Here is a 25,968-nt window from a genome sequence, read left to right as displayed (position 1 = left end):
CCCCACCTCCCCTCTCCCTCCCACTCCCCTCATCTCACCCCTCCCTCCTCCCCACCTCTCAACCCCCTCCCCTCCCCTCTCCCCCTCCCTCCTCCTCCCCCTTTCCCACCCACCCTCCCCGTCTCACCTCTCACCCTCCCCTCCCTCCCCACCTCTCACCCCTCCCCTCACTCCCTCCTCCTCTCCCTCCTCCTCACCTCTCCCACCCACCTCCTCCCCCACCTCTCCCCACCCCTCCCTCACTCCCTCACCTCTCACCCACCCCTCACTCCACTACCTCCTCACCCCTCCTCCCCCTCTCACCCACCCTCACTCCCCACCTCTCACCCACCCTCACTCCTACCTCTCACCCACCCCTCCTCCCCTCTCCCACCCACCCCTCCTCCCACCTCTCACCCACCCTCCCTCCCCACCTCCCCACCCCACCCCTCCTCCCCACTTCTCACCCTCCTCCCCCCACCTCCCTCACTCCCCTCCTCACCCCGCCGTCCAAGCCATCTCTTACTTCCCTCCCCTTCTTACTCCCTACCCCCTCTCTCCCCCCTCCCTCACCCCCCCCCTTTCCACCTCCCTCCCACCCCTGCCCCAATTTGTTTCTATTCAGTGAGAGACGTGTTGAGTGGGTGGTGGTGTGGTTGTGGTAGTGGTGGTAGTGGTGGTAGTGGTGTTGTAGTTATTGTTGTTGGTGGTGGTGGTGTAGTGATGGTAGTAGTAATGATGGTGGTATGAGTAGTGTTGTTATAATTGTTGTTGTTGGTGGTGGTGGTGGTGATAGTGAATGGTGGTGGTGGTGGTGGTGGTGATAGTGAATGGTGGTGGTGGTAGTGAATGGTGGTAGTGGTGGTGGTGGTGGTGATAACAGTTATGATTGAAAGCTGTGGTGATAATGACGATACCTATGGTGGTGACGGTGATAATGATAATGTTATTGACAGTAGGTGATGGTGATAGTCATAACAGCTGTGGTGATGATGGTGTTAACTATAGTGGCGGTGTGGTGTTAACGGTGATAAAAAAAAAAGATAAAACCAAAAAAAAATTGAAGAAATAGAAAATACAGATAAATGGGAAGACAAGAAAATGAAGGAGAATAGATAGAAAGAAGAGGAAGAAACTATAGTAATTACGGTAGAAGCAATGGGCTCCCTCGGTAACATGGGTGGAGCAGTGTACAGGAGTTGTAGGGTGGACGGAGGCGTGTCTTCTGCAGGTCAATATGTTGTGGCTGTTTTTTATCCTGTGTGTGTGTGTGTGTGTGTGTGTGTGTGTGTGTGTGTGTGAAGTGACCTCCTCGCTTGCGGTGTCATCTTACCGGCCACACACCCACACACACACACACCCACACACACACACACACACACACACACACACACCACGATAAAAACGCAAATTCTTAGATAAACAACGGAATCAATATATTATTCAATACAATAATCACAAATAAATAAAATATGATGATACTACTGACGATAATGAGGATAATAATGATAATGAAATAATAAACCATAATAATACACACAAAAACAACTCACTAAATCCTCGATCCCGATTTTATCTCTATAATGCAAAAATAAATAAATAAATAAATAAATAAATAAAAATAAATCAGTTGTTTCTGTTAACTAAATATTAGAAGAAAAAAACCTTCCCAGCGGCTCACCTTCACAACCTTGTTATCCCTGAATTAATCATTAAACCGCTAAATCACACAGCAGATTATTGAATAGATAGATAGATAGATAGATAGATAGATAGATAGATAGATAGATAGATAGATAAAGTTCACATTGATTCAGCAGTGTGACTCAGTTTCGGTAATCCTCATGGTGTGATGTTTATAACCTGTGTAGGGAGGCGGAGGATGCGGTACCTGTGAACATCTACCCTTAATGTTTTTCAGTCTGTAATGTTTTCACTGTATTTCGCTAATGAAGCTCCGAAGCCTCTCACCTGTCAATTAGCAAGACGAACCCACCAAGATTGGCTTCACCACTCCCCCAGACATCCCACACTCCCACCTCCCACCTCCTCCCACTCCATCCTCTCTCCCCTCACACGAACACGCACGCACACACACACACACACCTTGCTAACAATGTGCTGTAGCCCCCTGACATACAGCTGTGTTGGCTGTTGGCTGTTGGCTGTACTTTGATTCTGTGTATGTATACTCATCGATTCCCTATGTATATATCTACTTATATCACTGCTTGCCTATACTGCGTGTAGGTATACTTGCTGAGTCTCGATGTGTCTGTTAATTAACTGAGGCAAAATGCCTACAAGCTCTCTACACCTGAGTGGGTCAGTCAGAAGTATACTGACGTCAGCCTTTGTCAGTAGGAAGACAAACAGGCATACGTCACATGTCTGTATGCCCACACACTACACATGCATGAGTCATACATGCATACATACACACACACTGGTCGTACACATGCACACGACACACACAGGGTGGTGGTGGCCTGCGTGACTCCACACCGGCAATGATCCAGGGAGAAGATTCCCTAAGACTCGTAAGCCATTTTTTTTACCACTAATATCTGAGATTGTATCTGACTGACTCACGCCAGCTGCAATAACACACTGAGGTCACAAGGGCGTCCGTTTTAACCAGAGACTCGACCTTACCAAGATTCTGTAATCCAGGAAGAGAAAAAATCGACTTAAGAATGATTGAGGATCATGGCCTGGCCACCACAGCTCCCTGGAACCTTCTGGCAATACTTCCACTGTCGGTCGTACGTGAATGTCTTGTTCGTCTGTTTAGCTGACGTCACTGTGAAAAAAATTCATTGGCCAATTCGACAAATACTTATTCACCTCATAATTCAAGACTGATATTTAAGAGAAAATCTTACGGTTTTTATGTATTTATTTTTCTTATAAACCTTCCGAGTCGTGCATTAAGTTCTGGTTGAGTCTCTCTGAAATTTTAATGCAAGTTTAAGCTGTTGCTGAACATTATCCCCTCAGCTTATGTCACCTAAAGGTTAACCAACTTAACGCTAATTAAAACTAACGCTAATCTGACCTACGCTAACCTAACCTAAAGCTATCCTAACGCTAACCAAACACTAACCTAACCTAACTGAACGCTAAAACTAACCCAACCTAAAGCTAACCGAACCCAATCTAACGCTAACAATAACCTAACGATAAAACTGACCCAACCTAAAGCTAACCGAACCTAATCTAACGGCTAACACTATCCCTTACCAAACATTAACCGAACCCAATCCAACCCTAACACTAACCTAACCAAACGCTAAAACTAACCTAACCTAACCTAACGCTAACCAAACCTAACCAAACGCAATATAACTAACCTAACTTCCCCTAACGTCACTGATGAAGACTGACAGGTCATTACTGGCTCGTATATTGTGGCTTGATGTGACTGATACAACATTTATAAATTCATTCGTTCACCTCAAGACTGTTGACGTCCATGGCAAGTTATTTTTCGTCTTTTCTTTTTTATTTACACATACATACATACATACATACATACATACATACATACATACAGTTCATGAGTGGCATCAGAGAGAAGTGAGTGATAAAAAAGACTACTGTAATGCTGGCGGCGTCAAGGCTAAACTAATCTGCAGTTAAAACGTCCAAAACCCATTATCTCAGTTAAAGAGTCGAGTAAAGAGTTTAAGAAGAAGAAGAAGAAGAAGAAGAAGAAGAAGAAGAAGAAGAAGAAGAAGAAGAAGAAGAAGAAGAAGAAGAAGAAGAAGAAGAAGAAGAAGAAGAAGAAGAAGAAGAAGAAGAAGAAGAAGAGGAAGAAAGAAGAGGAAGAAAGAAGAAGAGGAAGAAAGAAGAGGAAGAAAGAAGAAAGAAGAAAGAAGAAGCAGAAGAAGAGGAAGAAAGAAGAAGAAGAAGAAGAAGAAGAAGAAGAAGAAGAAGAAGAAGAAGAACAAGAAGAAGGAAGAAGAAGAAGAAGAAGAAAGAAGAAGGAAGAAGAAGAAGAAGGAAGAAGAAGAAGGAAGAAGAAGAAGAAGAAGAAGAAAGAAGAAGAAGAAGAAGAAGAAGAAGAAGAAGAAGAAGAAGAAGAAGAAGAAGAAGAAGAAGAAGAAGAAGAAGAAGAAGAAGAAGAAGAAGAAGAAGAAGAAGAAGAAGAAGACACCAATACACTCCAAAAATTCTCCACTTTAAATGTTTAAAACTGTAAACAAACTCGGAGAAACAAAACAAGGTGACGATTCTTTACAACAGCACGGCACATCAAGCCCCGTCGCTCCTCTCTCATCTACAACCAATGGAATTTGTCCTTTTAACGTTACAGCAGTGTTACCAAAGCGACTGTGAGAGAGTGCACCGTGTAAGGATAATTTCATTTCTCGTTTAAGTGGGCTAGAAATTATTAAATACTCTGCATAATTAGCCTCCTGGGTGGGACTATACTATGACACTCAGGATTTTGTTTTTGTTTAAGTAGAATAGATATCATTATAATCTTCTTTCATCACACTGTATGCTATTTTATTTGTGTATTTTTTCCCATATTTTTTTTTTTAAGCTAGAGAGTCACTGCCTGTAGTACCCGCCATTTTACGGAACACGCAAAAAAGAGGTGATCCTTGTATGGTGAGTGTAGTGTCTCTTGTGGAGGGGAAGAGGGGCGAGGGGAGGGGGGAGGGGCGAGGGGAGGGAAGGGGAGAGGGGAGTGGAGATTAACTCTACACACCTCTCCTGTGTTATAACAATGGATAAGAGAGAAAGTGACCCGTGAAGATACAGCACTCTGAAAACTAAGTCATTTTTTTTTAGTACACAGCGAAGAAATGTGATCGGCACTGCACTCGATCGCCTTCAATTCCTCAAAAGTACAGTTAGGTACTGAACATACTATGAGCGAACCAGCGACCTTTAAGACACGAGGCAAGTGCTGTATCCACTCAGCCACCCCCCACCCCCCTGCATAATGTAAAATACGTAAACAACATATTTACTTTATAAAATAGTGAAGACATTTTGTAAAGTGATGAATGTAAGACCATATTTGTAGGCGTATAATCATAGTATATAACCATAATGTAAAACCATAGTGTATTACCATAGTGTATAAACTTCATTCACCTACCAGACACTCTTTAACCCACAACCCACCCAAGCGATCTTCATAATACTGTAATATATTGAAACTGTGTGTGTGTGTGTCTGTCTGTCCCTTAAGGTCAACAAGAAAGGGAAAATATAATATACTGTAGTCAACGTTCAGTCAACAAACCGTTTTCTATGAACGCAATACCCTCCACTATGTGTTTGTGTGTTAATTTGTTTTTTTATTCAATCTGTAATTTCATTTCAAAAACCAGATTTATCGCTTTGTTTTTTGTATGTATCTGGATGTGTGTGTGTGTGTGTGTGTGTGTGTGTGTGTGTGTGTGTGTGCTAAATGGGACACACAACCAATCACCATCTCTCCCACCTCCACGTTCCCCATCCTAACCAACCAATAATCTGTTGTGTTCCTTACTGAGCCACCAATCACCTACCTCGCTTGACAAGGTGCACGGTGAAATTATTAAACATCTGTCAATCAACCTCAGAAAGACAGGTAGAAAATGGGGTTTCGTCATTCAAGTGTAAACGATCAGATACAAACATAAATAAATAATCCGCGGTTATGAATGCAATAAAGCCATATTTTGTGTGAATTTAAGGTCCTATTTATATATAATGTTACTGCAATATGTAAGCTTTAAAAATGTCTCATACCAACAGGGATGCTTTTGATCTCTCTTTTATTATATTACAAATTTGACAATAATGTTTTGAGAATTGTGTTTCCAGTCGTATTCTCCCCCCCCCCCACAAAAACCTAAACACACACGCACATGCACCCACACACGCACATGCACCCACAGACACGTACACCCACACACACACACAGACACATACACCCACACACACAGACATATACACACACAGACACACACATACACACACACGATGGAGGTAAAAATAATGGCGGGTCTCTTGTTCGTCAGGCTTTCAATTCGAGACAACAAAGCGATGTGAATTTTTGTGCAGGTGGCAGCCGTGTCACATCCAGAATTAGAAAACGCAAAAATATTCGTCTGTATATATATTTTCTCCATCCAACTGTTGTCGCGTCAAATACATAAATTAGCACACAGTTAATTATACACTCATGTTCTGCTGATTAACGATTGTTCTATTAGTGTTTATACGAAAATATACTATACTAACACATGATATCATCCGCTATAGTTTGTGCATAATTACAATAGGCTAATTATTATTGTTATCCGGTGTACATAATTGGTGGTATTACCAAAGTTAAATACAATTTTTAACATAACTAACTTTACAAAAACAATCACAACTTTTTTTTTTCAGTGTGCAAACCTCAACCCGATTTTCCCGTGTATGTACAACTCGCTCCAAAATGTATCTTTTTACGATTTTATGTGAGGCAACATGGCAGCCGAAGAAGGATTTTGGTAGGAGACAACAGAAGTCTCACTGTTCATTTGAAATTTATCGGAGCGAATATACATGGAGCGAGTTAATACATTTATCTATGCTAAGAATGGATAATTACACACACACACACACACACACACACACACACACACACACACACACACACACACACACACACACACACACACACTACCAAAACAGTGTTCGCGTAATCCTGTACTTATGAACTGCTACCTCCACCCCTTTACAGTACAGCATATAGCTAAATTTTAAAACAATAGAAGACGATAGCGGTGCGTGTGGTGGGCCGCCGTTCCTTGTCAACAGCTGCCTCAGAAATATGAACAGACAGCCAGACGACCAACTTCTCGAAGACCACCACCGTGTTAAATAATTAGAAGATCGAAAATGCGCTAAAACATCCAATATTTTGCGTGCATAGTTCAGGTACCCGTCAACTTCATGCAAAAAAATCGATCGACAAGTTTTCCAGATATGGCGACCTTACTACTGCTACTACTACTACTACTATTTTTTTTTGCTTTTTTTTAAAGTGGCCTCCAGCCTCCCCCAATAGCCACACCTTCGCCACCATTTAATTACCATAATATTAAATATCGACTACTACTACTACTACTACTACTACTACTTCTATTCAACTACTCTTACTACAGGCACAACTCGTACTCTCACTGCGGAAATTGATCACAATATTCCTCTGAAGTGAACTTTCGTCTCTCAAGCGTTGCACCACGACCCCTCCTCATCTCAACAACAGCTGTATTCATTTAACAAACTTCAAACCCACTTTGTTCCCAGTTCACATTCTTTATGACGTAATATGTATAAAGTTATCAGGGTTATTTAGCCGATGTTCGCTGATTTTTAGGTAAGGAACTGCTTGTAACTGATCCCTTTGTTCCCGCCTGGCGCAATAAGCCCCCCCACACCACCACCCGTCACAACTAACAAAGTGAACGCGCCAAAAACTAACAACGGTTTCGAGTTTACCTTACAACAGTTTATTAGGTTAACCTTTAATGAGTTTTTCCCCCTAGAGAAAATAGCTTGTCAGACCTCCGTAGCTCTCCCTCCCCCCAAACAGCCTTGAGGCGGTGAAATGAAATCCAATTTAAGGTCTCTCTCTCTCTCTCTCTCTCTCTCTCTCTCTCTCTCTCTCTCTCTCCCCGGATGTACGGTCAGACTAACAGAGATAACTACTACCAGCGTCTGCAATTTTTAAAAGTTTCCAGAAAATTATTTTTAACTTTCCATGAAAATAACATCTTCAATACTCTTGACAGAAATTTATAATTAAAAACACTTTACTATCTTGAGAAAAAAAATCGTTCCACCAAGTCCTCAAATTTATTTTCTTGTCTCGTAATTTTAATGTAATTGTGTGTATTTTTTATAATTTAATTTAGTTTTTTTATGTAGTAATAATTGGTTTGGTTAAAAAAATTACCAAAAGAATTTTTTTGTTTTTTTTTAGTAAAGTGTTTGGTTGATGTTCAGTCACGTGCTGTAAAAGTCTCTGATTATTGTGAGCCCATTGAGTACGACGCCAACCCAGTGATTACAAAGTCCAATGAGTACGAAATATTAACCCATTGAGTATGTTCCCAAGCCTCTGATAATATTGAGTCCAAGGTACTCAAGGTGTCAAGTCATCGTACTCTGGGTGTCATGTCATCGTAGTCAGGGCGGTAAGGAAGCACTACAAGTATACCTCGAGATTCTAATCCAGCATTTAGCACACACACACACACACACACACACACACACACACACACACACACACACACACACACACACACACACACACACACACACACAGTCTCACTCCCCTAGTGGGTAATATGACCGAATCACCTGAAGAATAGCCTCCCCTATCTTATTTCACCTAAAGATTAACCACCCTAACACACACCTAACATAACCTAATCTAACCTAACATATCATCCTCAACTAACCTAATCTAACCTAACATATCATCCTAACCTAATATATCATCCTAACTTAACATATCATCCTAACCTAACCTAACCTTCAGTGTGTCATTAGGGTGTTTAATCATCAGGTGGACTAAACTGACAGGGGTTAATTAATCTTCAGGTGGTTCCAATTAACCTTACATTTCGTGGCCCTGGATGGGTGGGTGGAAGAGGGCGAGGTAGGGGGTGGGGAAGGTAGGGGAAAGGGGGAAGTAGGGGGGGTCTTATAGCCTGTGTAAACTAGGCCAAGTAAGAGGAGGGTTATGTTAGTACAGGGAGCGTCTAGTACCTATCATCTAGGCTTTAATTATGTCTAAGGAGGGAGGTGGTGCAGGAGGAGGAGCAAGTGTTGGAGGAAGAAGAACGGGTGTTGGTAGTGGAGAAGGAGAAGCAAGAGGTGGCGGTGGATAAGGAGGAGCAAGTGTTGGAGGAAGAAGAGCGGATGTTGGTGGTAGTGGTTGCGGCGGCGGTGGAGAAGGAGCTACTGAAGGAGGAAGCAGACCAGATGTGAGGTTCTCCCCGTGTTAACTGTTGTCCACCTCTCCTCTCAGCTGGTGTGTAGTGAGAGAGATATTAAGTCTCAAAGAACAAATTCTCTCACTGAGCAAAAAAAAAAAAAAAAAAAACTCGCTGAGCTTAAGAAAAAAAAAAGACCAAGTGTGTAATATATTCATCACTTTCACTCTATTATTAACGACCATGAAGAGTGGCTGCAGGTGTGTAGTCCATGCATGTTTCTTTCGTGCTGGAACTTGTTAGCTTATGAATATGTATGCGTTTGCAGTATGTATAAGTATGATGTATGAGTATGTAGTGCGTATGACGGAATGTGTATGAATGTATGATTATATTGGGGTGTAACATGACTCATTCTAAGGTTGTGTGTGTGTGTGTGAATGCATGTAAGAATGTGTGTATGTAAAATGAGCACCGAAGGGTAATGTCCTAACAGTGGGCAGCTTTCCAACACTAACCCTACCACCACCGTTATTTCCCCTACCACCACTACCCTCCTACCACCACCACTACCCCCCTACCACCACCACTACCCTCCCTACCACCACCACTACCCTCCTACACACCACTACCCCCCCCTTACCACCACTACCTCCTACCACCACACCACTACCCTATAGCAGAACAGCCTTTTGTATCCATTAACATTCTAGCTTTTCAGTCAGTAGCGGGTAATGAAGGGTTTGTAGTGTCACCGAACAGAAGGAATACGTGTTGGCCTCGATGCACACACACACACACACACACACACACACACACACACACAAACACACACACACACACACACACACACACACACACACGTCTCTTTGTGCTAAAAAGTTTAAAAAAGGTCGCGACTCTATGATCGAACAAGAAACCGAAATGAAATTAATCTAACTCGACCTAATCTAACCAATCCTAACTCGACCTTACCTGACCTAAACCTAACCAGATGTAACTGAAACCTAACTTGACGTAATCTAACTAGACCTAAATCTAACCAAACCTAACGTATTCTAACCTAAACCAAAATTGACCAAAATCAAACCTAACTTGACCAGACCTGACCTAACCTAACCTGGTCTTCCTCAAACTTGCCAACAGTAAGGAGTAAGTTTCTCTACTGAAGGGTGAGATAAATATAATATACCCCTCATTGCTCACCTCTCATTCAACATCTTTTTTTCCTTCTGGCCTCACCTGCCCCTCTTCCCTCCCACTCCGCCTCTACACCCCCCCTCACACCTATTCTCTCTCCCTCTAATACTCTTCCTAGGCTACCATTCTCGCACCCTCTGACCTCTCCCTCTCACTTATATGATCTCTCCCTCTCCCCTCTCACTTATATGGTTTCTCCCTCCCTCCACCCCAACTGACAAACGTCTCCCTCTCTCCTCTCATCCTCCCTGGCCTCTCCCTCTTCTCTCTTACCCTCCCTGGCCTCTCCCTCTTCCCTCTTACATTCCTGGCCTCCCCCTCTTCCCCTCTTACTCTCCCTGGCTTCTCCCTCTTCCCTTCCTTGGCCTCTCCCTCTCACCCTCCCTGGCCTCTCCCACTCACTCGCGTCGTGAGTTATCTCCCTGAACACGTTCCTCTCGACACACTCCGCCAGAGGACTTACCAACCCTCCCCTCTCCCCTTCCCTCCCCTCTCCTAACCACACTTAATCTTGCTTCCTTTCACCCTCTCCTCTCCTCTCTTAAGTTTCCTCCTCCTCTTCTTCTTCCACCCCAGAGCACCACCTCCCCTTCTCATCTACCATCTCAGTTCTTTTGTCCTTCTCTTCCTTGATTCCTTTCTTATAACAGGAGAGAGAGAGCAACGTGGGTGGTGTGGATGGGTGGTGTGGGTGGGTGGTGTGGGTGGGTGGTGTGGGTGGTGATTGTAGGTTGTGTGTGGTGTGGGGTGTAGTAGGGAGGGAGCGTGGGGTGATGATCTGGGGTAGGTGTGAGGGTGGCGGGTGGTGGCGTGGGTGGTGGTGGGTGGTGGGTGTGTGGGTGGTGGCGTGGGGTGATGATCTGGGTGGGGTGCAGGTGAGTGGTGGCCTGGGTGGTGGCGGGGTGGTGGCGTGGGTGTGATGATCTGTGGGTGCAGGAGTGGTGGCCTGGGTAGGCCTGGGTGGTGGCGTGGGGTGGTGGCGGGTGGCGGGTGCAGGTGAGTGGTGGCGTGGGTGGTGGTGTGAGATAAAGGTGCATTGTTGTCAAGGCCAGGACCTGCCTCTTGTGTTGTCTTCTATACCTCTCTCCTTTCATGTACACACACACACACACACACACACACACACACACACACACACACACACACACACACACACACACACACACACACACCACCATACCCAAGGTCAAATCGAACCCGGGTTTTAAAGCTGTGGATAAGGATTTGTTTTTATCCAGTGTGCGAGAGTGGGGTGGGTGGGTGAGGTGGCAGGGGGGTGGGGTGGGGGGGGGAGGGAGGTGGAGGTGAGGTGGGGTGGGGGTGGGGTAGGGTTAAGTGCCTCGAGTGATCCTCCCGAGTAGTCTTAACTGGAGGTACTTGTTCCTGGTTCAGTATAACCAAGTCACCTTTTATTGTTCGTGGTGGGCGTTATGGGGTGTTATTATTGTTGGCGCTGTTGTTCTTGTTACTACTGTCATCATCATCATCATCATCATCATCATCATCATCATTATTCTCATTATTATTATTCAAAACACACACCAAGGTACAGTACATCAAATGCCAAACGCCACTGCCCCCTGGGTCTCGCTCAGTCCACAGATTGTAAAAGCCACACTCACTAACTGTGCTGTTGTGTTATTGGATTACTGTTACTGTCACGTCCTGTCATGAATTTGCCTCCCTCTCCCTGCACCTCTGTTCCCTCGGCCCTTGTTGTAAATTCAGGGGGGAGGGGGGGAAGGGAAGTAGGGATGGGGGTGGGGGGAAAGGAGGTGGGAGGAAAGGAGGGGGTGGGGGAAAAGGAGGGGTGGGGGTGGGGTGAAAGGGAGGGGTACAGGAGGGAGTGGGAGAAAGGAAGGGAGTGGGGGGAAAGGGAAGGGTGGGGGAGGGGTGTGGAGGGGTGGGGGATAGTAACATGTGGGGTAAGAAAATGATAACAGCTTTAAGACTGTAACTAAGACCTGAAATAAGACAGTACAGAATAGTAATTAGTTAAGGTGTTGCATATAGGTCACCTCTAACCCATTTTACCACCTGACCTGACCTAACCTAAACAAACGTAGTTAAGCAATTCTAGTCCAATCTAACCTAGCCTAACGTAACCTAACTTAACCTAACTTAACCTAACCTAACCTGACAATGTATAGAGACTCGGAGGGTCAACCAGGCGAGACACTGCCACAACGCACAAGTTTATTCGCCGATGTTTTTAAATATACGTGTGTGTGTGTGTGCGTGTGTGTGTGTGCGTGTGTGTGCGTGTGTGTGTGTGTGGACAGACTCTCATGCACCACCGACCTATAGTCAAGTGGACGGGGATCCCACCACCTCGCCGAGAGTTCAAAATTAAACCTTTAATAGCAGAAGGTCAGTAACGTAAAGATCCTCTCCATTTACATATGTCATCAAGAGGAGGAGGAGGAGGAGGTGGTGAGGGCCGCCCAGTACAGTACCCGGGTCTAGCGCGTGGAAGGTCTCTTGTCTTTTATTTGTCTCTCTTCGCTGCTGATGGAGGCTGTGTCTATCCCCGTGTTGTGTGCTGGTGGCTCCGTTCTGTGTATGGTACTTATCTGCTCTCTCACCTCCCCCCCACCCCCACCCCCACCCCACCTCCCTCCCCAGCTTTGAAGTGGGAGTCCTTTTCTTCCCTCCATCTTAGTGTGCATCTGTCCGTGAATGGATCTGTCCTTTTGTTGTTTCGTCCGTGAGTACACTGGAAGAAGATGCTGGTGTGTGGGATATAACACCACAATATCTCGTGGAGTTCATTAAACAACATTTTTCCATCTTATAGTGTGTGTGTGTGTGTGTGTGTGTGTGTGTGTGTGTGTGTGTGTGTGTGTGTGTGTGTGCGTGTGTGTGTGTGGAGGCGAAGGTTGGAGAGACAGCTCAGTGTTTATTTCATCTTATTAGTATTATTTTGAGGCCCTGCTGTTGCTTCAGTCATCTCTCGTCGACTGACCCACGCTGGCCACGGTGTAGGGCTGGGTTTTTTTTTTCTTTCATTACTGTTATGAATTCCAATATCTTATAATATATAAATTATTGGAGAAAATTAGTCACTGTTTGATGGCGCTAACAATAATGATGATGATGATGATAATTATTATTATTATTATTATTATTATTACGTGATGGTGGTGGTGGTGGTAGTTATTTTTGTTGTTGTTATTGTTGCTGGTAAATCTGTAACTATCCTGGTGGTGGGGGGGACTTGTTATTTACTTCCATTTCACTATTTTATATTATATACTTTTTTAATATTCCTTCACTGTGGGTCTGCGAGTTATGGTAATGGCGGCTGAGGGGGGAGTTATTTTCCCAATTATTTCAGTTGTGTGTGTGTGTTTTTTTTTTTAAATGGATATTGAGTAACAAAATAATATACAATATTCGTTAGCGGGAGAGTGAGGAGGGGGGAGAAAGCAGAAAAGAGAGAGAGAGAGAGAGAGAGAGAGAGAGGCCAGTGTCGGAACACTCGTTTCATTTGCCAGTCTGAGCCAAAGTTTTCAGTGCTCTCTCTCTCTCTCTCTCTCTCTCTCTCTCTCTCTCTCTCTCTAGCCATCCTGTAATTTACACCCACACTATAATTAACCCATTAATAGTAACCACAATTAACTGATAAACTCGCTTGCCTTAATTAATTGGTATAATCTCCTTAATTAACTAGACTTAACACTTTAATTAACTCAAAAACTGACCTCATGTAAGTAAATAAACAACAACAACAACAACAACAACAAAATAAAACCTCTTAATTAATTACTTACAATTAGCATCATAAACTTTAAATAATAAACATAAACACCCTTAATTAACTAACGACAAAACAATTAAACAAGTCTTAATTAACTCACTCTTAATGTGACAAAAAAAAATCAATAAATATCTGTTACAGTTTTTTTTCCACCTATGAACTACGATTAACTATAGCTAATACAGTAACAATACAGTTATACACCGCCCGCAGTGCATCCTATAAAAAATACAAAGGTACTGTACTGTATTGGCGTAACAATATGGCCGCCGCTTTACAGTCTGGCTTCGGGGTAAACTAGTGCACCAATATGTCTCCCTTCATCCTGATTCTTACTTCACGATTTTTAATGTATTTTCTGTGATTTCGTAGTCTAAAATGTGGTCGTTTTAATGTTGTTGTTCTAAACGTAGTCGTCCTTGAGGTGTAACTAAGGACATTGATTTGTTCCTGCTGGGGTGGTGACGTTAGTGTGGCTCCCCTCCGTAGCTCCTAACCCCCTCCGTAGCTCCTAACCCCCTCCGTAGCTCCTAACCCCCTCCGTAGCTCCTAACCCCCTCCGTAGCCCCTAACCCCCTCCTCGGATCCTCCCCGTCAGTAGTAATAAGACACAGTTCCGGTGCTAATGTGTTCACGACAACCAACTTCTACACGATGTTCCCAGCACACACACACACACACACACACACACACACATCAATTCTTTTACAGCCAGATTTTTTATATAATTAAAATTTGTCTTTTTTTTTACGTAATTATCATCAAACATGCAATGGCCACTGTGTGTATGTGTGTGTGTGTGTGTGTGTTCTCCCTGGCATTTAATTACATACATAAACAAAATGCTCTGAACATTACCTAGACATAAATATTAGTAACAAAAACTCTCTCTTTGCAGATGGCCGTAAGTGTCTCCGGCCGGTTGGTAATGTATATGTTTGTGTCCTCTGCTGCCAAGATGAAAACTTTTACACTTGATAGTAATTCAAAATATGTTTAAGTTGGACCGGACACACGACTGAGAATATTTTTACTGTATGTATGTATGTCAACAAGTGTGTGGTTGGTATTTGGTATTTTCTTCTCTAAAATTCCTGTTTTTTGTAAATTATGTGTGTGTGTGTGTGTGTGTGTGTGTAAACGAGTGTGTGGGAGTGTATTAGGGTGTGTGAGGGTACAGACCTGACCCCTTCACCCCCTCCTGCCCACATATATCACCTGTAATTAGGCAAACTTAACCATAGGGTACTGCCGCCACATCGTACCCTTCTTCCTTCCTCCCTCCCTCCTTTCCGGCCCCTTCCCTCTCTCTCTTTCGGCCTTCTTCCTCTCCCTTCTCCTCCAGCCCCCTTCTCTTCTCCCTCCAGCTCCTTTCTCTCTCTTCCCTCGCCCTCTCCCTTCCTCCACCAGCCCTCTCCCCTTCTCCACCTCAGCCCCTCCCTTCTCCACCAGCCCTCTTCCCTCTCCACCATCCCTCTTTCCTCTCCACTCAAGCCCCTTCTCTTTTCTCTCCAACCTCTCTCCTCTCTTCCGTCTCCACCTCTTCCCTCTCCTCCTCCCTCCCACTCGTTCATAATAATTTCTAGCGGTACACGAGAGAACAGGAAGGGGGCAAGAGAGAGAGAGAGAGAGAGAGAGAGAGAGAGAGAGAGAGAGAGAGAGAGAGAGAGAGAGAGAGAGAGAGAGAGAGAGAGAGAGAGAGTTTCAGTTATAGCCTCACTCCACACGCTGGCCGGGGCTACCTCTAGGTCACAGTCAAGCTTGTGTGCCGTATAGAGGTATTCCAAGTGACGGTGGTGGCCATACTAACGCTGAGGATATGACGCTGAGCTATGTCTCTAATGCACTCGAAGATGTAGTTGTGGTAGAGAATGTAGTAGCAGCAGTAGTAGTAGCAGCGTTAGTAGCAGTAGTAGTAACAGCAGTAGTAGCAGTAGTTAAAAGTTGTTAACAAAGAGAAGAATACAGTATTATATACAAGTGTGTTTAGATGACGACTGTATCCCCCAGATGGCCTATGACCTGCGTGACCTACAGCAGGTGGTATATAGTCAAGATAACAAAAAATACATCTTTCATATGTACAGTAATCTTCCTGTCTATTGTATGTAGGATCTTTTGTACACGTCCATTAGTTGTTGCTGGGCAGAATTCTCAAACTGTTATCCATTAGTGTGACAGACCAACGTACACACAGGGATATGATGTACCAAGATACCACGAGACGTAAAAACAATTCATCTTTATATATATATGGTGACGGTAATAGTGTCCATGTTGTGGTCACTGTGGAAGCTCCCTCGCCCCTCAGGTCCAACACCAATCAGGGTATTTACACAGAGATTCACCCCTACCATCTATTATGTTTCATCACAGGTGAATTAAATCAGTGGCAATATACACGCCCACACACAACACATCTAAACCTACACACATCCACCCACCCACACACACATAGTCAGGCCGGCCTCCTCTGAATATTTCATGTACCAACATAACACCGACACTCACTACCATTAACCAGATTGGTCCATGGCAGGTAGGGCCCTCCCTGCTTTGTTTACCTCCCATCACTCCCACACACTGATTACATGATCTCTTCCTAGCACCCTCACACACACACACACACACACACACACACACACACACACACACACACACACACACACACACACACACACACTCACTCCCAGGGCGTAAGGGTGAGAATGAGGGAGGAAGGGAATGAGGAAGGGAGGTATAAATGATCCTCCCATCACACACACACACACACACACATTCCCAAGTAGTAAGGGTGGGCAATAAGGGAGAAAGAGAGAGAGGGTGGAAATGAGGGAAGGGGTAAATCTACACTTAGGGTACACGCCACGGAAGGCTATTATTTTTCTTCTTAATTATGGACGGTCATGAGTGACGTGGAGAGATCGTGGGGTGAAGGGCGAGGCAGCTGGCCGTCAGGTCCAGGGAACTAACGGCTCTCACTCTCACTCAAGTCTCATTAAGGCGCATGGGTGAGTCCTGCCACTGATTATACGGTCCCAGGTTAAATTAGAGGACTTTGGCTCTGATTATACGTTCCCACACTAGATTATATTGACTCCTTCCACTGATTATACAGTCCTAGGAAATCATAGAATCCCACCAATTATATGCTTCCATATACGTCCACGTAAAAAAAAATTATATACCCCTATAGAGTATTATAGGTTGTGGGATATACAATATATATGCTAATACTTCTTGGTTTACAGAGGCGGGATAATGGAAGGAAGTTTAGTTTTTACAAGACTGGCTGATCTGATGACATGCCGTTGGGTCACGAGAGTTTTGGAACACTGGCAGTAAAGTTTTATTGAGATAGAAGTAAAGATGACTGACGGTGTGTGTGTGTGTGCGTGTGTGTGTGTGTGTGTGTGTGTGTGTGTGTGTGTGTGCCCGAAAAAGGTATGCATGTATGTATGAATGTCAGTATGTGATGCTGTGTGCGTGTTTCCATATTCCTATCTATATAGTATGTCCACGTTATTATGTATGCACTGTATGTATGTATGTATGCATGTTTGTATGTATGTATGTATGTGTGTATGTATGTATGTATGTATGTATGAGTTTAGAAGTGAAGAAACCAAATGAATACATTTCTCACCTATAGCCAAAAAGCACATACATATATAGAGGAAGATATAAATTAGTACCCGCCTCTCCTACTCTCAAATCCCTCTCACCTCTCCCTCACTCTCATCTCTCCCTCACTCTCACCTCTCCCTCACTCTCACCTCTCTCACCCTCCTCTCCCTTCCTCCCCAACTCTTCCCTCACTCTCATCTCCTCACTTCCTCACCTTCTCCCCTCACTCACCTCTTCTCAATCTCCTCTCCCTTCCTCCCTCAACTTTCCCTCACCCCTCCAATTTTCACGTCTAGTTTCTCTCATCTTCACCTCCACCTCCACACAGACCGCAATATGAATAAATCAAATGCACGAGTCAGCCGAGCAGAGAGAGAGAGAGAGAGAGAGAGAGAGAGAGAGAGAGAGAGAGAGAGAGAGAGAGAGAGATGACGGGAAATAGGAGAAGTGTTTGAAAGAAGGTAGATGAATAGGAAAAAGGGGCGAGGGAGGAGGGAAGCTGGGGGAGGTGGGGAGGTGGGAGAAGTGTGGAGGTGGGGGAGGTGGAGAAGGTGGGAGAGGTGGGGAGGTGGAGAAGTGTGGGGGAGGTGGAGGAGGTGGGAGAAGGTGGGGAGGGGGGAAGTGTGGGGAGGTGGGGGAGGTAGATAAGGTGGGGGAGGTGAGGAGGTGCAGAAGTGGTGGGGAGGTGGAGAAGGTGGGGGAGGTGGGGAGGTGGGGGAAGTGTGGGGGAGGTGGGGAGGTGGAGAAGTGGGGGAGAGGATGGAGAGGTGGAGAAGCATGGGAGAGGTGGAGAAGTGGGGGAGGTGGGGAGGTGGAGAGTGTGGGGAGGTGGTGGAGGTGGAGAAGTGTAGGAGGTGGGGAGGTGGAGAAGTGTGGGGGAGGTGGGGGAGGTGGAGAAGTGTGTGGGGGAGGTGGTAGAGGTGGTGGAGGTGGGAGAAGGTGGGGGGTGGAGGCATGGGGGAGGTGAGGAAGTGTGGGGGAGGTGGTGGAGGTGGAGAAGTGTTGGGGAGGTGGGGAGTGAGAAGTGTGGGGGGGTGGAGAAGTGTGGGGGAGGTGGAGAAGTGTGGGGGAGGTGGGGAAGTATGGGGGAGGTGGAGAAGTGTGGGGGAGGTGGGGAGATTGAGAACGGAGGAGATATATATACAGTTATAATATCCCACCAGCGTGGACCAACGCCTCCGGGAACTGTAAGCAAGCCGAAAGTTCATCGTGAAGAGGATTGCCTCTGACATGCTCGTGAGGACATCAGCTGACCTGGCAGTGAGAGCCCCGCATGCTGGGGTCTTTCTACTGGCCAATCCAAACTCCACCTCAGAGGCTCATCTCGACCAAATGACCTCCGTTATGTAAAGGTCCTTCGCCTCGCCACACCTGTCCACAGGTTTCCTATGACAACAAGTGGGAAGACCAGTAATCCATGCCCTAAGAGCCTCCGGGCAGTAGCACGTAAAGCAAAGTGAAATTAATGACTGCATCACGACCACTGCACATTGTCCAATGCTCTAAAAACTGTTAATATACTGTTCTGATAACTAACGCCCGGAGAGACTCACAGTGCTATAAAAACAGTGAAAAGCTAAGGTGGAATTGCATATATGCTCCACCCTGGCATCAACATTATCTTCCTCAGGGTCCAGCCGCAGTAGGGAGGGTTGTGAGCTCAGGAGGAAATCAAGAGGAGGCAAGGTATTGGACCCGGAGTCGCAAATAATGAAATAATGTTATGTCCCAGGAGGGTCTGGGGGTCTGGGGCACTAAAACTCTCGAGTTCCTGAATGAACTGAACTCCAGACTCACTGAAGACACCAGAGACACCAGGGCAGCCAGTTATTTGTTCCAGCGCCTAAGAATAGCTCGAAGAAGTCCTTGAAATGTAACGAAACCAAAAGGAATAAGTCTTTCAATGGCAGACACTGTCGAGTAAATACCAAATACAACCGCTCAAAAATTATCTATACCCTGGGGGGGGGGGAGGGGGTAGATGAAGTTCATGTGATCACCGTGACTCCTGTTGTCTCCGTAGGGCTGTCAAAATCCTTCGTCCATTGCGTTAAATTGTCTAACACAATTTAGTGGAGATGATTAGTGTAAGTCAGTAAGTCTATGGATTTCTGGCGCCAGGTTTCACTAACACACCGCGTAGAATACCACGACCACAGTACGACCATCTCAGTACCACAAACTGACTACACGACGACGACCATCTCTCCATACCACGACCAGGAGGGTAGCGGCGGCGACGTGTGACTAATGGCTATAGTAATCTGAAGTATTGCCAGCGTTACAAGTGTGGGGGAGGTGAGGAGGTGGAGAAGCGTGGGAGAGGTGGGGAGGTGGAGAAGTGTGGGGGAGGTGGAGAAGTGTGTGGGGGAGGTGGGGAGGTGGAGAAGTGTGGGGGAGGTGTGGAGATTGAGAACGGAGGAGATATATATACAGTTATAATATCCCACCAGCGTGGACCAACGCCTCCGGGAACTGTAAGCAAGCCGAAAGTTCATCGTGAAGAGGATTGCCTCTGACATGCTCGTGAGGACATCAGCTGACCTGGCATTGAGAGCCCCGCATGCTGGGGTCTTTCTACTGGCCAATCCAAACTCCACCTCAGAGGCTCATCTCGACCAAATGACCTCCGTTATGTAAAGGTCCTTCGCCTCGCCGCACCTGTCCACACTGTCCACAGGTTTCCTATGACAACAAGTGGGAAGACCAGTAATCCATGCCCTTAGAGCCTCCGGGCAGTAGCACGTAAAGCAAAGTGAAATTAATGACTGCATCACGACCACTGCACATTGTCCAATGCTCAAAAAACTGTAAATATACTGTTCTGATAACTAACGCCCGGAAAGACTCACAGTGCTATAAAAACAGTGAAAAGCTAAGGTGGAATTGCATATATGCTTCACCCTGGCATCAACATTATCTTCCTCAGGGTCCAGCCGCAGTAGGGAGGGTTGTGAACTCAGGAGGAAATCAAGAAGAGGCAAGGTATTGGACCCGGAGTCGCAAATAATGAAATAATGTTATGTCCCAGGAGGGTCTGGGGGTCTGGGGCACTAAAACTCTCGAGTCCCTGAATGAACTGAACTCCAGACTCACTGAAGACACAAGAGACACCAGGGCAGCCAGTTATTTGTTCCAGCGCCTAAGAATAGCTCAAAGAAGTCCTTGAAATGTAACGAAACCAAAAGGAATAAGTCTTTCAATGGCAGACGCTGTCGAGTAAATACCAAATACAATCTCTCAAAAATTATCTATACCCTGGGGGGGGGGGAGGGGGTAGATGAAGTTCATGTGATCACCGTGACTCCTGTTGTCTCCGTAGGGCTGTCAAAATCCTTCGTCCATTGCGTTAAATTGTCTAACACAATTTAGTGGAGATGATTAGTGTAAGTCAGTAAGTCTATGGATTTCTGGCGCCAGGTTTCACTAACACACCGCGTAGAATACCACGACCACAGTACGACCATATCAGTACCACAAACTGACTACACGACGACGACCATCTCTCCATACCACGACCAGTCTGTCAGTCTTTCTTGTCTGTCAGTCTTTTATTAGTCTAAGTCAGTCTTTTTGTGTCTTTTTTAACTCCAGTTACGAAGAAATATCTACAATGTGAACATGTGTGAGTACAGATGTTCCATCACAGTATCCAGCCCAGAGTTAATCCCTAGAGTACGGTGACTTTAATATCTAGAGTACGATGACTTATCCCTTGAGTACGATGACTTTAATCTCTGGAGTACGATGACTTTAATCTCTGGAGTACGATGACTTATCCCTTCAGTACGATGATTTATTATCTTGAGTACGATGACTTAATGGGTTATGTCGTAGTACTCAAAGGGGTTAAATTACAATACTCAAAGGGTTAAAGTACAGCACTGAAGGGGCTGTCATTGTACTCAAAAAGGGGATTAAAGGGGGAGGAAGGAAGGAAGGAAGGAAGGAAGGGAGGAAGGAGGGAGGGAGGGAGGGAGGGAGGGAGGAGAGAGGGAGGGAGGGGGGGGAGGAGGAGGGAGGAAGGGAAGGAAGGAAGGAAGGAAGGAAGGAAGGGAAGGAAGGGAGGGAGGGAGGGAGGGAGGGAGGGAGGGAGGGAGAGGGAGGGAGGAGGGAGGGAGGGAGGAAGGAAGGAAGGAAGGGAGGGAGGGAGGAGGGAGGAGGAGGAAGGAAGGAGGGAGGAGGAGGGAGGGAGGGAGGGAGGGAGGGAGGGAGGAGGAGGAAGGAAGGAAGGAAGAAAGGAAGGAAGGAAGGAAGGGAAGGAAGGAAGGAAGGAAGGAAGGAAGGAAGGAAGGAAGGGAGGGGAGGGAGGGGAGGGAGGAGGAGGGAGGGAGGAAGGAAGGAGGGAGGAGGGAGGGAGGGAGGGAGGAAGGAAGGAAGGGAGGGAGGGAGGGAGGGAGATATATCCTTATATTCTCTCACCCTGTCTAGCGATGGGGATGACGTCAGGTTCCCCAGGGTTGACTTTTACATGTTACAGCTCAGAGCGTTCTCCTCCACAGTCCCTCCCTACTTCCTTCCCTCACCCCCATCCGTCCCTCTCTTCCCTCCGCCCCTCCTTGTCTCCCCTCTCTCCGCTCCTCGTCTCCCCTCTCTCCGCCCATCCTTGTCTCCCCTCTCTTCGCCCCTCCCTCTCTCCCTCCTTCCGTCCTTCTTTCCCTCCCTCTCTCTCTCTCTCTCCCTCCCTCCCTCCCTCTCCCTCTCCTTCCCTCCCTCCCACTCGTGAAAAACAACAACAAAACAACGCTCCTCTAAAACTTTTGTGTGAAAAAATATCAGATGGATGTTCACAGACCACGAGCACATAAAGGTTTTCTCATACAACACATCACACCGAGAGACAGACAGAGAAGAGAGAGAGAGAGAGAGAGAGAGAGAGAGAGAGAGAGAGAGAGAGAGACTTTGATCTTATGTTTACGTTACAACAATCAACATGTACGAAATCGTTTGAAAAATTAACTTAATTTAAGATAAAAAAAAACAGACTTAATTGACTATCAGAAATAAAAAAATATAACATATATCACTCATTGTACCATAACTAGGCACCAGCTAGGGGGTGGGGCGGAACGGGGCGGGGCGGGACGGGCGAGGCGGGACGGGCGAGGCGGACGGGGCGAGGCGGACGGGCGAAGCGGGGCGATGAGCGGACGAGGCGAGGCGAGACTGGGCGGGCGGGGCGAGGCATGGCGAAGGAGACGGGGCAGGGCGAAGCGGGGCGGGGCAGGTGATACGGGATAAGGCAGACGGGGCGACCACCAGCTAGAGGAACCAGCAACCAACGAACCTTTATCCCCCGGAAGATCGCCCTTCATGCAAAGCTCTTCTTATTGGGAGAAAATTTGTCCAGCTTATGGCGGGCAGCATCCCGTGACGCGGCTCACATCACCATAATCCCTCACAATCCCCATGTTGTGATGCTCAGAATTCATCCCTTCGAGTAATTCTACCGTGGAGATGTTAGGTGTGGGGGGGTTGCTAGGTGGGGTTGCTAGGTGGGGGGTTGCTAGGTGGGGTGAGTGCTAGGATGGAGGTGCTCGGTAGGGGTGCTAGGTGGGAGTTACTAGGTGGGAGTTACTAGGTGGGAGATGATAAGACTGGATACTCGAGGTAAGAGGTAATAGATGAGGGAGATGTGAGCAACGCTGGGTGAGGGAGAGATGTAGAGAGATGCGGAAGATTGGATAACCCGGTGGTGGTGTGGGAGCGGTACTTGAGAGAGGCTGAGGGGAGGGACACACGAAGCTCATCACGTTGGATTGTCTCGTGTTCCGGAGTGGCCCCCCCAGCAGGACTATCCTCATCTCCGGCAGTTGTTGAGAGGCTTCGCTGACCTAATTTACATACAAGGAATATCAATCGAAAGGCCTTGTATACCAGGTGACCGTGTCGGGCCACCTCTCATAATAAGCCAATGCTAAATATGTAAACTGAGAGACAGACAGCTTGTTTGGCGGAAAAAAGAAGTATGTGTATATACAATAATCAGTCTGTGTACAGTACGTATCATGCTAAGTATTACCAATCGTGTACAAATCTAATAGTGACTCTGACTCCAGCTGTTATACTGTATATCTCACCATAGCTCTTCCATGTATCTCCCACATTAAGCTATCCTTCATCCACTCTCCCACACTAACTCTCCATTCCTCTCCCCTCACAGTGTCGACGTCGGCAGTGGTGGGCGTGAGTGTAGGTGCGGCACTGCTGGTTATGGTAGTAGGCGCTGTGGCGTGGGCATGTTACCGCCGGCGTGGCGCCCACAAGAAGCTGGGGGAGCGGACGGTCACGCTCAGGAGGCCTACCGCCGTCAAGAACCCCCAGCCTCAGAGCCGCTATCTGAAGAAGTCACCCTCGCCTACTGGTACCAAGACCCCGCCCGGAAGTAAGTTACCCTCATCAGAAATTTTTTTTGTCGTTGAACCTTGACCTTTGCTTGATATATTTTTTTCTCGTCGTACACCTGTTATCCCGCCACCAAAACACTGCCCAAATACACACAGGATGATTACTCGTGAAGCCACTCCCAGCATTAGACCTTATCTATCTGTTCATCATTATACACCTACACTACCCCAGCCCTGAACCCCCCACCGGTGTGACTCACAACATTGGGGATGACCGACTTTGTCACGCCTTTAGTGCAGTGGTTTCATGTCTGGTCCAGGAAAGAGAAGGGAAGATGTAAGCTTGAGTTTTATTATCAATACCAACGTTTCTTACTAGATTACATTTTCAATTCTTACGCCATACTTTTTAATCTTTTTTTTTTCTATCTATTTTCAAGTGTCATAAGGAAGGTGGGAGGGACGCTCGCCCTGGGGTACACCGCGCTAGCTACTCTCACCACCCGTTTATTCTTGCTGTTTACCTCACGTTCTTTTCCCTACTTATTCTTTTTCAACTATTTTCTTTATTATCTAATTAGTATTTGCTGATATTGTTTATTTTATTGTTATCCTTCTTGTTTTAGTTGTTGACGATTTTGCTGCTATTGTTCCTCTTTTTGTTTTTGTAAATGTCATTGTTGTTTATACTGATTACTTTTATTGTTATGTTTGTATAGGGTTGCAGCGTTTTATGTCATTAGCCTCATTGTTTTGGATGTTTTTGCTATTCTTGTGTTATTTGTTGATAGCGCTGACATTTCACAGTTCTTTTTCTTCCTACCTACGAACTGCTGTTAGTAATGTTCTTATTGTTCTCGATATCACTAGTGTTATGTCCGTCGCCGTTCGCTGCTCTTATCCTTCATCTTCTTCTTTGCCTTCCTCTTTCCTGTTGGTTGCTTTTCCCTCTCTTTCTCGCTCTCTGTCCTTACGCCCATCGTGGTGATATGTCGGCCTCTTTGTGTGCATTTTCCGTCGCCCTCTCTTTACTTTTTCCATCGACGTCTTCCTGCGGGTTCTTACCTTTACCTTCCTCTCTTTCCTTTTCTCTTTCTCTTATTATAGTTACGTTTCTCTCTTTCTCACCATTTCCTCAGTCTTCCTTCCTCCTCTCCCCAGTAAGGATGAGAGAATAAAATTTATCAAGCAGGAGAGAAAGAGATATGAAAGAGGAGAAAGAATGAGAGTGGGAGGAGGGGATCCAAAGAGAGAGAAAGGCATTAACAGTACTTAGATGCTTCTCTGAGCAAAGTTAATTGGGCGCGAAGTAATGGGGGGAGGGGGGAGTGGGTTTGGGGTTCGAGAAGCAAGATGTTCAAAGACTCTCTCTCTCTCTCTCTCTCTCTCTCTCTCTCTCTCTCTCTCTCTCTCTCTTTCTCTCTATGTATCGTTGTCATCCACTTCCCTCATACAGAATTATGAGAAGTATTGGAAAACGGATTTGACGCAGAAACTTGTGACGTAATTTAAAGGCCACCTGCTGTTACCAGCCCTCGCTGTGGCCACTATTCAAATGGGCCCCAGCCTTAATGGGTCCCGGTACAGCTTCCCCAAACCTAACCTAACCATTAGGATTGTGGTCCAATAACGTTAGGTGTTACGTGCCCAGGATACACAGTCACTCCTCGGCCATAGTCTCACTTAAGTGAAGATGTAAGAAGACCCAAGAGTGGTTAATATAAAACCTTCACAATTGTCAAACTCGGTGCCATGTTAAGACCAAAATGATCTACTAATTTTAGCTCCCTTGAGAAAATTTATACCCCAAGAATCTTGGAAATTGTGCTGTTTATGACGGACCCAAGAGGAAGGTGTAAAACGTCTCTTTGCCAGTTTTCAACCTGGACTACACCTGGTTCAGTACTGGATTTAAAATAATATTGTAAGAACAAACAAATACAGCGACTTTTAAGGTGATACGAATTTGGCTGATTTTGTGGTTTGTATGAAAGTGGACAGTATTGATTTTTCACATTACATCAATACTGTACAACGTTATATATAATGAATGTTAAAAATATTGAAGCGGATCATTCGCTGGTTGATCTGAGAGAATGATTAACACACATAACTC

At 45.7% G+C, this 25,968-nt stretch overlaps 1 protein-coding gene across 4 annotated transcripts in view; it reads left to right on the top strand.

Moving 5' to 3' along the window:
- LOC121861305 (synaptotagmin-4-like) overlaps positions 1-25,968 on the top strand; it is a 92,024-nt gene that overhangs the window by 39,096 nt on the left and 26,960 nt on the right. For 3 of the 4 annotated variants that reach the window (XM_042358948.1, XM_042358949.1, XM_042358946.1), the window contains exons 2-3: positions 14,777-14,782; positions 23,669-23,890. In XM_042358948.1, the coding sequence (XP_042214882.1) occupies positions 14,777-14,782; positions 23,669-23,890 (228 nt within the window). The remainder of the gene's footprint in view (positions 1-14,776; positions 14,783-23,668; positions 23,891-25,968) is intronic. The other variant, XM_042358947.1, reaches the window with a different exon arrangement.

Source organism: Homarus americanus, unplaced genomic scaffold (genome assembly GCF_018991925.1).
Source record: "Homarus americanus isolate GMGI-L3 unplaced genomic scaffold, GMGI_Hamer_2.0 scaffold44003, whole genome shotgun sequence".
In the NCBI taxonomy this organism is placed as follows: Eukaryota; Metazoa; Arthropoda; class Malacostraca; order Decapoda; family Nephropidae; genus Homarus; species Homarus americanus.
This window is presented reverse-complemented; position numbering and strand designations above follow the sequence as displayed.